Source organism: Ammospiza caudacuta, chromosome 1 (genome assembly GCF_027887145.1).
Source record: "Ammospiza caudacuta isolate bAmmCau1 chromosome 1, bAmmCau1.pri, whole genome shotgun sequence".
Classification (NCBI taxonomy): Eukaryota; Metazoa; Chordata; class Aves; order Passeriformes; family Passerellidae; genus Ammospiza; species Ammospiza caudacuta.
Window position 1 is genome coordinate 132731323 of NC_080593.1, and position 18035 is coordinate 132749357.

Consider the following 18035-nt stretch of genomic DNA (forward strand, 5'->3'; position numbering starts at 1 on the left):
TCAGCACACCTCTTCATTCAAAAATCTGCTCCTGGCCCATAAAATGACCCCATTCATGGCTGAGCTGAGCCAAAGCACCACAAGGGTCACAGGCTCGTGACCTGCACAACACTTCCTTCCTCTTCCCAAAACTGCAGCCTGCCCACCAGCTGACTCATTTGGTCGACCACCAATAAGGTTTCCATCATTTGGTACTCTGCAGGGCACAGTGTGAGAATCTGGCTGTAGCACACAGCTAAACAATTCCTGCATTTAATTTCAAACAAATGGGAGAAGGACGACAGACAATCCACACCACTTCAAAAAGGGACTGCAGTAAGCCAGATGGTGAGGATTACATCTTGGGGATGGCTGCTGGTTTATGATGACAGGATGTGAGGCAAAGAGAGGTAGAAATCTGGCACCCCACCAATGCAGTGCAGTGCAATATCTGCTATGTAGGAAGTGTTTCAGCAGTAAAGGTTGCAACTCCCGGGCCAAGACTGAAGCAGGAGATCACATCATGATATCTTGAATTCACATTTGCTTCAGATTTGTAAATTTGTGATAGTTCAATTAACTACAAAGTGGTTTCATTATTCACAATTAAATATTTTGTGCCATTTATTATGCATGTGAAAAAAGTGATGTAGAATTATTTCATTCTTTTGTTCACAGTTTGAGTCAATTTTGCTATTTATGCTACCATTTCTCCTTTTTTTCTATTCAAAAAGCATTAAAACAAGGAGCGAAAAGATCCTTTTTCCAAGGTTCAAAAAAATTATGATAAACATTTTATATATATCACATTTTAAAATATTGATCGTCTGTATGGATACACATATTCAATCAATTCCAATTTCAACTGCAGAACAAAATCATTAAGCATGCATGTTTGTTAAACCTGTGGCAGAAATAATTTTATTTTCTTCTAGAGGCAAAGGTTTAATTAAACTTGAGACACTGGAGAGAAAATGAAGAGAGTTCTGAAAAAATGGCAGTTCTTCACTGGACTGTCCATAGAACTTTAGATAAATGGAGGTTTCTTAATTACTAATTCAGTAGGTCAGTTTTAGAGCAATTGCACGTTATGCTAATTGTTTCAGAAAAATAACTTCTGTGAATTATCATCCAACAAAGTTTCTATCTGCACTGGGTTCATCAATGAAAAAGGAGACAAAGATGCCTTTTATTCTACACCACAAGAGATGGATGGTTTGAGTTACATGATGAAAAAGACACAACATTATTAGAGTCACCACAGTCATATCCCAAGTCAGTGCTGCATCCATAAAGCAACATGCTGTATTATTGGACACAGTGCAGATAATCCTTTGATCTCTGGTTCTGCTTGTTTCAACAGCCCAGTTTTAAATTGGTATTAGCAATTATGATTCACATTACAATTAAATATGTGGTTTCAGATAAGGGAAGAGAAAAAAAAATCAGTTCTCTGCCTCAAAGATTCAACAATAGATTATAAAGTGCTCAAAGAAGCAAAATGAAGTTATTGAAACCATGCTAGTATCTTTTTGTACCACCCTGAGAGAAGAAATCCTTATCTATTTCTAAAAAATATACATTTAAATGCAAATGCAATTATAGACAAAGAAGATCTGTTCAAACCACTAAAAGTGTTTTTATAGCAATTTATACGGTTTCTATGCCACTAGATTTTAACAGCTAAAATTACTTCAAGCTAGCTGCTCATTCTTCATCATTTTAGTGGCTTTCAGAGATCATTAATTAAACGACTGAAGAGATCCTCAGTTAAGCAGGGGAAGGTTTGGTTGGAATTTTCTTTTTGTTTTACCTTTAAACATATACAGCCTTCCCAATTAAAGAAAAGCTTCTTATTAGAAACCACAGATGAGTGGTGTCTGTGCTTTTCAACACAAATTTAGACTCCTTTACCCTTTACCAACATTGAATTTAATAGCAAATGATTTAATTTGACAGACATGCAAATTCTGTATTTTCCTAACTATGTATTACTGTCTGGATCTAAAATAACTAAGATTTTTGCTTTGTGATGTTGCAGAATCCTATGCTGAAAGGTGACTAAAAGATTTTTAAATGGGCTACATATATCATTAGAAAACAAAGCCGTCTCTTTCATGCAGAGACTTTTGAAAAATACAGCATTAATTACAGCATGCCCGACCAGATGCTCTCTTAGGAACTTAGGCACCCATGAAAGATTGTCTAGATGCCTCCACTTGTCCCTGTACAAACATGTTCTTCAAGTGTCACTCTTCAATTCTCCAAGCTGTGAATGCATCTAAAATATGCTTTCTTACAGGGCAGGGCAGACCTTCCAAGGAAAAGCTGGATATAATCTCATTGTACAATTTGTGCCATGCCTGCTACGTTGTAAGCACTTTAGAACTAATTTCAGTGAATAAGGCCAAGGTATGAGGCACCTTGACAGGGGCACATTGTACATTACATTTCTGCTTCCTAAAGATAAACAGATCCCATTTCATCCTGATGAGTATGAGTGATTTCTATGAATTTGACAGGACTATTCTGAATTGCTGTTTTCTTCTTCAGAGTACTTGGTACTTTCATGTTTCTGACCCTGGCAACACCTGTAATCACATTCCCTCACCATGGTCCAGTCACTACCAGACTCAGAAGGTCACAATGAAGTGTGATTGTGAACTTAGCTCAAATTGTTCTTAATTCACTGAAAACCCTGTTAGAGATTAAAGAAAATTGAAGTAATTTGAGTCCTAACCATTGCTGGCTTGGAGCATTCTGAAAGCATTCTCAAGCATTCTGAAAGGCTTGCTCGGGATTTTGAAGGAGCAACAAGGGCTGTTATGTTGATCCCTAGCAGGACATTGTGTGCATAACAAAGTCCAGAGACAAAAGAATAGAAAGTTTTTGTACTTTCATATAATCTAGAATATTATCTTTACTAATTTTGTTGAAATTTAACCAGTCTATCAAAGACATCTTATTTATATTTCTTTATACTTTATACTTAGTTGTATCGCTTTCCTGAAACTAATAATTTAAATTAGTCTAGGCAATTTTAACTTAAACTGCCAAATTAATCAATGAAAAAGTAAATGTATCATACTTAGTGGATAAGGGTGCAATCCAATTATTTTGTTGAATTTATTTGAAGGCTGGAAAGTCCAATTAGTGAGAAAGAACATCAGACTTGGGCTTGCTATAAATAGGGTTATTAACTGTAGCCTATTTATATGCACAGCTGCAATCTTCCAGGAGGACCTGCAGAACCACTTGCAGAACGTGTTAAGAGACAGTCAAACAAAGTATCATCTGAATGTTAATTCCAGCTAAGTGAACATATCCCTGAAGCACTGTGACATATAAACTAAGGTCAGTGGACTTCAGGCAGAAGTGGAGAATATAAACCCAAGACTTCAGGTTCACAATGCCAAGAAACAAAGTCATACAAGCAGAACAGACCACAAGCTGTATTATCTGCTTGTAAGATAAGACAGAAAGAAACATTCTTGACAACAGTTAAAGATACTGTTTCTCCTTTCCTTCACAAAGAATAATGTGACCTCAGGTCCTCTTCCTGATTATTTGAAAGGTGAAAGAAGAAGATGGAGGACATCACATTTCAGACCGGAGTAATTTTCTCTTAGCAAGAAGCTGGATGATTGAGACTTCACATTTCGAATGGTAGAATATGCTCTACTCTTCTGAGCAGCGTGCCACAGAAGGCAGTGTCCTAAAACTGTCTTATGTATATATGTACATACATCTTACAGCAACAAATTTTTTTAAATTTTATTTCACTAAATACCTTCTCACACAAGCAGCATATTAAACTTGGCACACAAAGAGGATGAGAAAAATCTTTGTCCAGCTGACATCACTGAAAGTAAAAACGAAGCACAATGATCATAAGGCCAGGTACACGATTAAAAAAACAAAGCCCAGAATTACAGAAGTAGTGTGACAACATTAATATAATTCTCCACATTAAAATATTTAAAATACACAGATAATTCTATCTCTATTTCCTTATATGCACTCTAGGGAAAAAAAAAAAAAGCCCACAGATGTGGTGCAATTTCTAACACAATATAGTTTTCAGACTATTTAATCTTACATCGTGATATTATTCCATTCATCCTCTACATGTTAATATCTGATTGAATGAGTTGGAACACAGGGTTTTTTTTCTGAATAATTTATACCAGAAAACTGTAAACTGTTTTTGAGACTAATATTTCACAATTATGGTTGTAAATTCAAAGCCTGGGAAAGAATTCAGATCTCAAGGAATTATGTAACTACCAGAAGAATATCCATTTTAGTATATTTTTGTTCACATATGTAAATTAGTCTATGGGATAAATGACAAATATGAAAGGCCAATGCAGACTGTGTGGAACATGTTTTTCAGTATGTGTAAAGAAGCAAATCTACAAAACCTGTAGTACAGAATACATTTTCAGTTAAAGACCTTGTAACATTCTTTTAGCCTTTGCAACTTCAGTAAAAAATAATGGGATCTCAGTTCTAACCACATAAATCAGCTTATATTTGTGACAAATACTATTGAAAGGAGACAAGAGGATTTTTGTCCAAAGTTCCATTTACCTGTTACAATGAATTAGAATTATATTTGTGCACAATGAAATTCTAGATAACTTACATATTATATCATGACATATTGGTATAAGTACTGACAACAATTGAGAAACTTTATGAACAAAACTCATTCTTTGATTTAAGATCTATGCCTGCCAGACTCACAAGATCTTTAACATTTTAATAACAAGTATTTTGGACAGATTTTACTGGTATTATGTGTTTTACAGGGTATTTTGGTTTGCCAAACCGTACCAAATATGTTTGTACCATTGCAGCTACATTTACAACAAAGCTAGAGTAGCCAAGTTCAAGACCTTTAAGGTCTCAGAAGCCTGGGGGCCTTCTTCTAGACCAAAGTATAAACTACATGACAATAGCAAAAGAATTGTAAAGAATTTTAAAAAGCTTTTAAAAAGAAAAAGAACAAATGATAGTAATATTTTTATAATGTACTTTGTTGGTAAACCAAGGTTTTGAGAACATCCAATTCCATCCAATGTGGTCTATTAAAGACCACACCAACTGTATCAGCTTATTGTTTACACCACTCCTCCCCACTCCCAGATCTCACAAAGCAGCAATGGGAGGCCTAAAACCCTACAAGTCTATCCACAATTCAGGAGCTGGTTCCATGTTTCTCCAGCTCTGTCTGTCCACCAAAACTATGACTTCTGCTACATACTCCACTACATCCTTGAGTAACCATCTCAGTTGCCGCAATCACACAGTTGTCAGAGTAACAACTCTGCTGCCGGTGTCTCAATGTGATTAGCAGGCCAAGTTCTTTCCCCCTTGCACCGCAGTCTCAACCTGAACATTTTTCATTTCACTTCTTTTAGTATTTCTCCATCCATTCCATCAACAATGTTAGCTCTGTCTACTAGGTAAAAATCTCACAGTCAGATCTTCCGCTTTGGTCCTGCATGTGGGAATGTCTGAATCTGTGTTGAAGAGCCCTCAATATCCAGCCCACATACTCTTAGACAAGCAGTTTTCCATTAAATTTGCATGGAAAATATGTACTTTTTTAACATGACATTCATGAAAAGACAAGGTCTTGGTAGTCCTCCTCCTGTTGTACAAGGTTAAGCGTATAGTCTGCAGCTAACAAATACAAACATACAAGTACAGGTATTTGAAAACCCCTGTAGAGAACAGTTGCTTTGAGACTAATCCTTGACACTAGGCACTAGTCTTTGTGGCACCTACTTATCCATAATGAAAAGAAAAATATTGTTTCTTTTCTCCTTCCTCCTCAGTATTGTGGTGTTTCTTACTTCACACCTCAGGCAAGTTTTACATCTGCCAAACGCAGGACTACCCTTTAGACATTCTTGCATATCAGAATGCAAGAAAGACACAGTGTAATTTTAGAAGATAACTTTTGCAACATGGAGAAAAAGAGCTTTCACAACCATTTGTAAATCCTATGTGTATTTGTAAATTATTACTGAAATAAAATCCCACAGTAATTCTTTAAACTGCTGTGTGGGAGTAGACAAAAAAGAATGGTTGGAAAGAAAAAATATTATAGTGTATCTGTTTATACTCACACCATCAAAAGGACTACAAAACTGCATGCTCTGATTAATTTGCTGACCAACAGAGCAAGCACTTTAAATGTTATTTTTTAATTTCTAGTGTCAGAATTTAGTTGGTTACAGTTTAGGATGTAAAGGATTTAAAACACAACCAAACACTCTGAAGAGTAGTGCCCAGATCAAAGGTCCAGCAAGTAGCTTTGGGCAGAAACCAGTCTAGATTCAAATAAAGGAAGGAGCTGGGAAGGAGCTGGCAGCCAGCTGTCATGTACAGGTGATATCTATGGTCACGCTCCGGTGGAAGGCAGGAAGCTCACTGGCTAGACTTACATCAGGAGAATAAAAATAGAACATATATAGCAGGGTGATGGTGCCATTCAATTCTTCCAAACTCCACTTGACCCCAGTGAGGAAGGCCACCTACACGTCCTCATCCCTTGCCTCTGTCACCCTGGTGCTGCAGTGACCCAGGACACTGCCAACTGTATGCCACTGAGTTGAGCCTCTAAGAAGGTGCTGCTCCTTGTGGAGCAGGCACTGGTGGTCACTAAAGCTAATACATTCTTCCTTCATATTTCAATGGTTTAAATGCAGTGACAGCAACTGTGCCTCAGCTGGCAAGAGAAGAACCCTTTCCAAGAGTTGCTGATTTGCTCAGACCTAGTGGAGCACATTCCTTACTCTTCTTCTGGTATCACCAAGCTGGGACACAGAGCAGCTTCAGGTGCCTTCAGGATCAGCAGAGACTGCTACCACCCTGACCATCCCCCCCACTCTCACCTGCCCACATATGGACATGGTCTGGTTATTTGGAAAACACATGAACCTCATAAAGGTCACAATACACTGGTGACCCTTCAAGAGTTCCAGAAAAATTGTATCAGGAAAATAATTTTTGAAAATATCTAAGTTGTTTTGAATCTTTCTTCCACATATAAACATTCACTTGCTCCACCAATATTTCAAACACCCAGCTCTAAGTAGTACAATGTTTTTCAACTGTTGCCACTAAACAACATCAACCCCGTATGTACAAATGAAATTTAAGTTGTAGCTATTGCACACCGGATACTGAAGTTTCTAAAAGCATGATTACATTAGGGTGCAATGGCCATTTAATCAGGAGGGGAACTACTGCCAAGTTTTCCCTAGCAGAATTAAATGCTTTCAGTCAGCTCTTGGGTTTTAAATAGGCAATTCAGGTTTTAGAATATTTGCCATGCTTTACACCACAAAATCCAGCATGTCCTTTAGTCTTAAAATCTGATAGGCCTTCTGGTAGTTAAAATAACTAAATAAACAAACAAAGAAAGAAATAAAATAATCATGTTACAATGAAAAATTTCCTCCATATCAGTCTCATATTAATTTGACTGTTCTCATCATGACAAGAGCTCTGTTTTAGAACAAATGACAGCAATATTGCCACTCCCACAAGGCACAGGATAAAAGACAGGCTCCAATTAATAGTACGAAAGCCAGTTATTAATAAAACAAACACACCCAGAGGTACTACTTATTTCAGCAAATATCAACAAAAATACTTCAAAGAAAATACATTTCCCAACATTGCCAATGTTCTTTCTTTACCCTTTCTCTTGTTTCTTTTTTACCATTTCTTTTTCTAATTCTCTTGCCCACCAGTTCACTGTCATTAAGTAGTGGGCAGGCACTCTCAAAACTTTCAAAACCAAATCTCCATAATAATCTTCTAATTCTTTCAAATTCACTTAAATTGTAGCAGCAACAGGGATCAGCTTATAGTCACAGGAGAAAGGTTCACAGAATTGTATTTAGAAACCATTCAACTTTTTGGAATGAATAGCAAAACAATCCACATGGAGAAATTGTGATAATGGAGCCATAATATGATGGCATCAGGCTCTTAAAATATTTCTCCTCAAAGCTCTATTGTATGCATGATTTACTTTGAGCATAGGGATATCGGGAAGCCACATCAAAGACCTAATGGATAGACATTTTGTTAACATATGTAGAACTGATGCCAGGCCATAAAACAACACTGCACTGAGTATTACACATCTTCAGAAAAGTCTGGTTGTTTTTGTTGATTTTTTTTCTTGAGGTTGGGGTGGATTTTTGGTCTACAAATTATTTCTTCCGTTATGTGCATGAATGCCTTACAGGCTCAGAAGAGAACATTTTTTATGTTCTCTTGTTCCCTGGATCTTTGCCCAGCATCACAAAATCTGAGACAGGGCTGATCTTTGAAACTGGGAAAGGAAGAAGAATGAAAAAATAAACAAGCATCTATATCCTTTGCAGAACAGGTTCTGTTACATCAATCACAGACTGGTAAAGAACCTCACAATCCATGCTACCATGTTAGCATCTCTGTTTCTCAGGTCATCCCTAGGACTGCTACTTTCAAAGTGCTGATCAAACTTGGCTCAAAGCTACAGTGCATTCTTCAATGGTCTTTCATGTTCTTGGTGTTCAAAATGGAGACAATTTTCAAATTGCACAAACTGCAGATATGGCATTCCATAAAACCGGGAGGCAAAAAGCTTTGTAGAGTAAATTCCTGGAACAGCTCTCCAGGATTCTAAGCTCCTCTGTTTCTGCTCTAAAGTATTTATCCTGGATCACAGAATAATGAGCAGCAAATTTATGTACTTTGTAGGGCACTTAGGAAACAGTTTTTTCATCACTTAGTAACTGTAAGATAAGTAAAACAGTGCTGCACACCAAGAAACAGAGTATGAAAAGACACTGAAAGTCAAGATTGCAGAAGAGTTATAACTTTATCCGTTTTGATACCTTTTCAGTTAATCACATATTTAGTGGTTCCATGTTTGGCACATTAGGTACATTGAAGCCAGATTAACAACAAACAGCTGCTATTTATAGCATTTCCCCAGAGATGGGAATGGTTGCTGCTGTGCTTTAAGACCAATCATGTTACATCTGTATTAAAATGAGAAGACAAACATGTTTTACTGCCAACTCTGCCAGAATTTCAAATGAAAACCACATTAGTTAACTTGTGAATTTCTCAGTCAGTCAGTCTCCAGTGTCAGCTTACATAGTTTAAATAAAACATCTCACCAGCACACAATACAACACAAAAGGATGCTAGCAGCATGGGCCTAGGTGCAAAAGAATTCTCAAATACTCCTCCAAGATAAAAGTCAGGAATGGACTGCAAATGTCTCTAACCCACAATAGCCTGGACCTCAGCAGGTTCTGCTACCACACCTTTATCATTTCACAAACTTTTTGGCTCAGTTGTCAGCAGTCATACCAGCTTAAATATGTTAAGTCCCACAACCCACAGGTTTTCTACTCTCACTGCTGTCCTAAGCACCGTGAGAACGGGATCCCAAGCTCAGAAAGGTTGCCAGGACATCAAGTCATAGCATGTTTGGTCCCACTGTTTCCTATTTGTCTATATGAAGAAAAGGTGAATCTTGAATTCATTATCTTATAGGCACAGGCTCACCTCCTTTAGGCACCTACAGGGTTATCAGGCCTCAGCAGGCACTAATCAAGGACCTCAACTCCCCTGAGGATGGTGGATGTCTCTGCTCTGACCACGCATGACCACACCCGCTCTGACACAGGAAGAGTCTTGTCTGGGGTGAAAAGTCCTTTCCTAACTTAGAGGGAATAATACAATTATAAACAGAACAGAGACATTGGTGAGACACTGAACTTTATTGACAGAATTACAAAATCCATTTCCTTTTTCTGTTCAGAGGCTTTCTACACCATCTGAAAACTTAGTCCTGCAAAGTTGCAGCTTCCAGTAGATTTCACCATACATTTTTGCTAGCTGGAACAATTGCTTACTGCCTACTGACCAGTCAAACAGAAAGGAAAAAGCAGGAAGGAAACCTGAAGTATCAGTGGGTTAATTTTTCAAAAGTATTTGCACATTGGGTACAAAGATGCCTCAAAAGGACACAGGACATATGTGCTCATGACACATCATCACCCCTGAAGATGAATGTATCCCTGAGAGCCTGATGCCTCACAAAGCATTAGTCACACTTCTTTTACTGCTTTAGGTTACTTGAAAATGCAAATGTGTTGAAGTTAAGCATAGGTACCTAAAACAAGGTTTGCAACTCAAACAATTTAGAGTATCCATTTTGATAATTTCAACATTTCTTGTGGCAGAAATGACTTTCAGAAAGCTAAGTCCAAAATACAGGAAAATTTTAGGAAATATATCAAAAATATGTCAACTTCTATTTTTCTGGTTTCCTTAATATTTTTCTAGTTTTACCCCCTAATCCCCAATTGCTATTTGCAAGAATCCACATAAAGTACTTGGAAAAATGATTAGAAGGAGGAACAGAACTGGATATGCTGCAAAAGTGGTCAAATTTTAAAAAAAACCAAAACCAAACAACAACAACAACAAAACAAAAACAAAAACAAAAACAAAAACAAAAACAAAAAAGAAAACAACAAACCCCAAAAAACCCCAAAAGCAAAACAAAAAAGAACCCCCCAAAAAACTCTAAAGAGGTATGGAAAAAAAGAATTTTATCCTTTAATGTATTTTAATAATAATAAATATTGTTTGTAGCATAAACTTGTCAGACACATTATTTCAGTTCATAGCGATTATTTTTAATAAATATGTTAAAATCTCATGGAAGGAGTCAATTAATTATTTATAAATCAAGCAGTATATTTAATTCTGGTCAATATATAGATGAACACAAGTATACCTAAATGTGTGTTATAACTTGAGCTGAATCACTTTTCACCAGACTTCATACACCTTCTTCAGTGTCCTATAGCAACCCACATTTTCAACTACGTTTCAGGGGTTTAAGTCATAATTTGCTGCAATACCTGTGACCAGCTATGCTTCAGAGATTTACCTAATTTTAAACTGTTTTGCTTTAGACCTTTGTAAGAGCAATATCACCCACCGTTAATTTCTCACCTAGAGTTCAGAGATCCAGATTTCGGTTTGTTTCAATTCAAAACTTAAACTGAAATTTTGGCCTGTGGAAATGGCACCTTTTTGTTCCCCTGGATTTGTACTGCATTTTTAAACACTTTGGCATAGAGGGCATTGTAAGAGTTTGGATCTGCCATGTATTTTATTGCCTAAATAGCGAGATGGTTCCCATTTTTACCAGAGTAATGGAATGAGCATGGTGAAGGACCCATTAAGGCTCCAACAGGAAAAAAACTAGTACTAAAAACCCTAAATATTCACTAGTTTTATTTTTCTGTTTCTTGGTTACATTTTCAAAGTGTGTCCATTACCACTCACATTATCATCAGCAGGGGGCTTGTAAATAAGCCTTTACCCAATGCTTAAGAAAAATGAGCTTGTCAGTAGACATAGTGGAGAGATCCCAATCCACTTCAATACTTAAAGAAACAGAGCAGGACAGCAAAGAGAAAATCAAGTCCAGGCAAGCACCTTATCTTTGAAGTCTACATTTGAACAATTCATAACCTGAATTGAAATGCCAAATTTTGAAATATACCAAACATAATTCAGGATAGATGGTCAATTAACTGGTTAGAAATATTGTTTAAAATGCAGATGACATAAAATTAAGTTAAATGAACCTTAATTAGAAAGTTGGAACATTTAACTTGGTAAATACTTGTTTCATGAAGCTGGACAAACAGTTGATCTTAAACCAATCAACCACCAGGGTAGTTACTCTTTCCCTGCCCGGTGACCAAGCTGCTGAAATTGAGCACTCATGCTAACACTGAGAATCTCTGACACCACAAGCCAGAGCTACCGAACTGATATCTCAGAAAAGATAAAATCTCTTAAATATATAAAATCTCTTGCCTGGTTTAAAGGTCCGTGATAGTCATTCTTCTTCTCCATTGAAGCCATAAAAGTACAGTGTTTACCAAAGCATTGTGGCTCAGTACTCTAGCAGCAATTTCTAGTGCTGCTGTAATTGAGGTTTCATCAACACTTTCACAATAAAACATACTGCCAGAAAAGTAATTCCCTGTTGTAAGTTGACACAGAAGACATTGTATCAGGCACAAATCCTTCAGCACCAAGAGTTTGGTTTGTATGATTTTTAGCTAAGAAGTTGGAAGAAAAGAGAAAGCAAGAAGAAAAGTCTTACAAATGGAAGACAGCAATGTAGAATTATGAAATGTTCAAACAGAATTTGTGGTGCAGACGGTTTATTCCAACCATATATACCTGCTAAACATAGCCAGGAAACCTGTTACTGGTAAAAGACTGAAAAGCTAAAATGTCTAAAATATAGAAGAGAATGTGAATAAAAATTACTTGTTTTAGGGATTTCTCCAAAAGGGCTGGTTTGGTTTTTGATTGTTTCTTCCACATTTTTAAAGAAAAAATGAGGGGGTTTTGTATATTTTCACCCACCTGCTCTGGGTACTTGCTTCCAATTATCTCTGCCACAGTGTTAAAGGACAGAGAGTCTGGATAAGTCTTAGCTCCCATCCTCAGGTGCACAACAATCCTAGTGCCACGGAGAGACATTCGTGACATCATTTCAGCATCTTCCACAGTGATGCAAGCAGTGGGAATTTGGGGTACATCAGGCTGGTAACTCTGCTCCCCAGTATGTGGACTGTTAAAAAAAACAACAAAACATAATGTTAACAACTTTGCTCTGTAATTTTTTTAGCATTACTGTAGAATTATTAAAAAGAATGACCATCATGACCATCCCTGCCATACTCTCAAAAGAGATATAGCTACAATTGTTAATAAAACTTTTGACAAAATACATCAAATGTTTTAACATTAATCAGAATATATGACTATATATAAATATATCTAGAATTCCATTCATTGTCAGCTGTGTTTAGGTCATTGCCACACTTTGATATCACACTCCATTCACTGCTTTACCAGAAAGAAAAGCAATGAAAAGTCTAAATGAACAGGTTACCATAAGTGCATTTTTTTTTTACCGTGGCAAGTAATGAAATTAAAATTCACTATTAAATTTTAATGCTATTTTCCAAATAACAGAATTGCAGAACAGATGAGGTTGGCAGAAACCTCTGAGGATCATCTGGACCAACCTCCCCACTTGAGCGGGCCACCCAAAACCAGATGCCCAGAACCACACACATTGCATGAAAATCTTCACCTGTGAGCCTTCTCACAGCAGCAGATACACTTTTTTATACACTTAAACAAACAATACAAAATTTAAATTGGGTTGTTTTTAAGTCTTCTAAACTGGAAAAAAAACCCTATTTAATTCCTGGAAGAGATATGTTAAGGAGGAAAGGAGAAACCTACTTTGTAAGGTTATAGATTAAGTAAAATGGGAGAGATTATTCAATTATATTTATTGAGAAGAATAATCCCTTCTCAACAATAACAAGTCATATTGTAATCAATAACATAATCTGCAGAGTAGATATGTATAAACATTTATTTCACAAAGAAATACTAAAAATGAGTTAAATCGAGGTCTCACAGGAGCTTCCTCAGAGTATAGACAGATCAGTCTATTAAGTGACAACAGTTGAGGAAATTATTGCTCCTGGTTGTTTACAGCTGAACCTCAATCAAAGGCCAGTGTCTCTTCCCATCAGCTTTGCAGGTCAGGTAACCCACGGCTCACCTTTGAAATAACATTTAACCTGAAACTCTGCATTTCCTGTTCCATGTAATACTCCCTGAGTGGGATAAACCCATGTAGACTTATAAGTTCAGACCTTTTTTTTCCTTTTTTTTCTTTCTCTTTGTCAGATTAAAAAAAAAGGCATCCCTCATCCCCACTTTTAAACTGCGATAACTTGCTGCATATGTTTAATATTTCTTTGAGTGTTTGGGGATAAATCCAGCATGTTAACCAAAAGACTTTCCAAGCAATGTAAAATAAACAGACTGCAAAAAAAGAAAAAGAGAGATGATGGTTTCATGTACTAATATTAAAAAACCCCAAACCCTACATTTAACAACTGAGCAGAAACTGTTTGTTTCGGGTAATTTTAAATGAATGTTTTTGCCTGTGTCTTCTGGCAGGTTTATGTCTTAGTACTAACATGGTGTATATGCTGAATTGCAGTAATTCAAGTTTTATCCCTGATTTCAAGGTCCTTGTTATTTCTCAGATGCTCAACAAGAGAAACTCCTTAAACTGTATTTGTTTCCCCAATTTAAGCAGCAAGCACATTTATTGCAGATGCTCCATCCTGATGTTCTACCACAATTGTGGATAAGGCTTCTGACAACTCACACAGTTGTCAGTACTTACACACCTCAAGTAAAGGAACATTTGCAGGTACAAAATTTACCCAGCTAGCCCAAAAATATACCTTGAAGTTATCCAGAAGTGCCATTTGTATGCTCAAACTACCACTCTGCCAAGATTACAGAGGTAAAGCCTATTATCCAAATTAAACCATATTGGCGTGGGCTGGCAGAGCCAGCAACGGCTCAGATGACACCAGGATCTGACAGGAATGGATGACTGCCCAAATTATTTCTACAAAAAGGGAAATGGACCCTAAGCATGACTGGTACAAAGTCACAAAGCAATACCACAGTACTGTAGATTCCTAATGCTGCACAATGAACTCACACAGAAAACATTTGTGGCAGACACTAAGCATCCTGGGATGCACCTGATTAAAGTTTACATGCATGCAAAACATGCCATGTTTTAAGTATATCACCTACATAATAAATTGCTTAATAAAATGCCAAAGAGTACATAAAAAAACATGTAAACAGAGCAAATTAAGTACCTTTTATGTAGAGATAACCAAGAACTGGAAAGGCTACTGACCATATGGCAAGACCTGAGCAAGAACTAACAAAATAGAAATTACTAGCAGACTCTGTGTAACAGATGGAGAGAAGCATTTCCCAGTTTGGCTCAAAACAGGGCAAACAGGACATAGTTTGGGGAAATCAGGAGAAAGAAATTTTTTTGGTGGGGGCAGGGGAAGCAGAGGGGATGACAAGAAATGGTTTTTTTTCATTGATTCTGAACAAACATTATTTTGGGACTATTTTGTCAAAAGAAGAAGGATCTTATTAAAAAAAAAAAAAAAAAAAACTCTCTTGCATTTACCATTCCTTGCACCTTGAAAAGGAAATGAAAGGAAAGCATCACATAACAGCACCTATAGAGATCACAAAGAACCCTGACTGCACCAGCATTCAACTTAAAAACATTGGTACCTACAGGCAAGCAAGGTGCACCTCTGGAATTTCCCACTAACACCTGGGAGTGATGTTAGCATCTGCTTCAAACACACATTCTCTGAAAAATGCTGTTATCCAACAAACCCTAAATTAATTCTGCAAAACTTTAAGGATAGTTAGGTTATTTAATATATGATACCCCAGTTCAATACCATAATTTGGTGTTCAGAAGAGATGGTAAATAGTTTTCCCATTATTTTTTATTTACTTAACAAAAACATCTGTTTTGATTTTAGATCTACTGAATCACCTCACATCCATATTTAAACTATTAATTGAAAGCATATTAATGTTGCAACAAACTCACAGTCATTTGGTCCTGACATTCTTGTTCAACAGCTGACAAAATTCAGATAAATAAAGTGGTTGAGTTTTGCTTTTGATAAAGCCCTAGATTTCACATCTTGGAAAGTATTTAAGAGAAGTGTCATGGTATGAATAAAAGCAGAGAAAAGGCTCAAAAAAACCCCCACATTTTCTCTGTGGTACACGTCAAATAGCTAGTAAGAAACAAATGTGGCTTGTATCTTACACAAAATTGTAAAGAGAGAATAAAAAATTCAAAAAAGCAGCTAGTTAGTTTCTCTTCTGAGTAAAACAATCAAATGTGGAGAAACTAAAAAATGTGGATTAAAAGATGTGCTGCTGGTGTTAGGTCACTTCTAACTCTTCTTACTGTGGTAGCTGACCTAGCATGCTCCATTACTTTGTTCCTGCACTTCCAACCCTTATCTCTAAGATAAGCTAAAATGCCCAGAGAAAAGTAAACTGTGTAACTGCTTCAAGCTAAACTGGATGCTCTGATAGAAAACAGATCTCAAGTTGAAGCCTTGGAAAATGATGGGAATCTCCTAAGGAGAGAAGTAAGCATGACATTACAAGAACTCTAACATGGCTAAAAGGAAAAAAACCACCAACCAATCAAAACTTGATTATACAAAAGCTTAGAAAGATTTATTTCAGCCATAATGTGTATGCACATACCCTCAGTGCACTATTCTTCACATCAACCTAGAAAAGCAATATAGAGTTGGGAAATGAAAAATCAATGTTGTCTAAGAATTGCCAGTGTTGTCTAAGTTTGCTCATTCAGACAAACACATTAGAAGACACTTAATTACATATGTGACCACCTATTTTCTACAGAACCCATGTAAAATTCTCTGTATGAACCACATGTAAACTAAAAATTCTTATCAGATCAGCTAGATTGTTAATATTGACTTGAATGATAAAATACATTCCTGAGTAGAGCTATGACTACTTTAATCACTAGCTGTACCCACAGCAAGATCACAGCCTTAACTCAGTAACAGGCTCACATCTTCCACACACTGCTGTTGTTTTTTCACTTGTATATTCTACATAGCACAGAAAATTCCCTCATCACATACAAAGCTTTTCACTTTAAAGGGGGTGATGTAACATACTGCAGCAAAACAGGAGGAAAACTACTCAATTTGCTCTCACAGTTAGCTATGGAGAGAAGCTATTCATGAGTGCCTCACTCCTGCAACTTCCTCTGCATCACAAGCAGCATGGCACAGCCTGAACTCCACACAAGTAAATCCCCTTTTCCAGCACCACAAACCCCTTACAAAAGAAAAGTTGCCCTTGTGTGCACTCCAACTGTGTATGTTCTTCCAAGATTCTCACCAGTCCCTGGATAGAAAAGCCAACTGTAGCTGCAATTAGTAAAAACGTCAAAAGTATTGTTAATATTCTCAGAAGAATTAGGTCTATAAAAATAAAATCAAGACTATTCTCCATTTACAACCACTTGGCAAAACATAAAATAAATAAATTCAGCCTAATTTTGTGTTTCTGTCATCATTTGTCCCAAGACTCATTTGCTTTGTTGGCTTCTTAGATTGTCTTGGTGGGATTTGATTTGTTGGCTCACAGTAAGTTGAAAAGATATCAAGATTGTCAAATTCAAAACCACATAGGAATATGCACATAAAATCTTAAGAAACTGCAGAGTAAAAATATATATTTTTCATATATTATAAATATATAAATATATATAATATATATTATATATATATATATATATATAACTATACAAGTATAGATTTAAATGGTATACATAAATAATGCAGTGTAATGGAGCCTTACCAAGGAAAGTTCCCTTTGAAGAAGAACACAGCATTATTCTGTTACCACACGGACTCCAATTAAATTAACATTTAGAAAACTGCACTTAGTGACTGCCGGGCACTCAATAAAATTAGGCTTTACCAAACAAGCATAATAGCTTTGCCACTATTATATATGTCCTAGGTTACAGAATATAACTTACACATACATGTTTGTATTTCACTATTATATTCAGTAACACCAATATTCAAAGCACCAAGAGAATTCTCCAATAAGTACAGAATCTTTTAAAAATAGCATGGATTAAATATGGTTTGCCAAACAAGAAGCAGGAAGCAACTCTGAATAGTAAAATGATCAAATGAAGTTCGATGCATTCTACCCTGGGACTATCCAACTGCTGGGAATGTACAACAGCTCTCCAAGAATCTGTAGAAAATGAAAGTTTGCATCAGCTGCTCTTCAACTGAAAAAGAAACTTCCTGAATCTTACAGACATGAAGATGACTCTCCAGCAGCTGAAATCTTGAGGGAACTATTTAAGTCATACACCTGTTCGGCCTCCTTCTGCTCAGTACAAATCACCAAGCTCGGTCCTTCTGTGTTTACATCCCTGTGAGAAAGCAGCTGCCTGCTGTGTGCTACAATAGGAACAG

At 36.6% G+C, this 18035-nt stretch overlaps 1 protein-coding gene across 2 annotated transcripts in view; it reads right to left on the minus strand.

Annotated features, from left to right (window-relative positions):
- CPQ (carboxypeptidase Q) overlaps nt 1-18035 on the minus strand; it is a 144771-nt gene that overhangs the window by 81210 nt on the left and 45526 nt on the right. For both annotated transcript variants that reach the window (XM_058815395.1, XM_058815388.1), the window contains exon 4: nt 12469-12676. In XM_058815395.1, coding sequence (XP_058671378.1) covers nt 12469-12676 — 208 coding nt within the window. The remainder of the gene's footprint in view (nt 1-12468; nt 12677-18035) is intronic.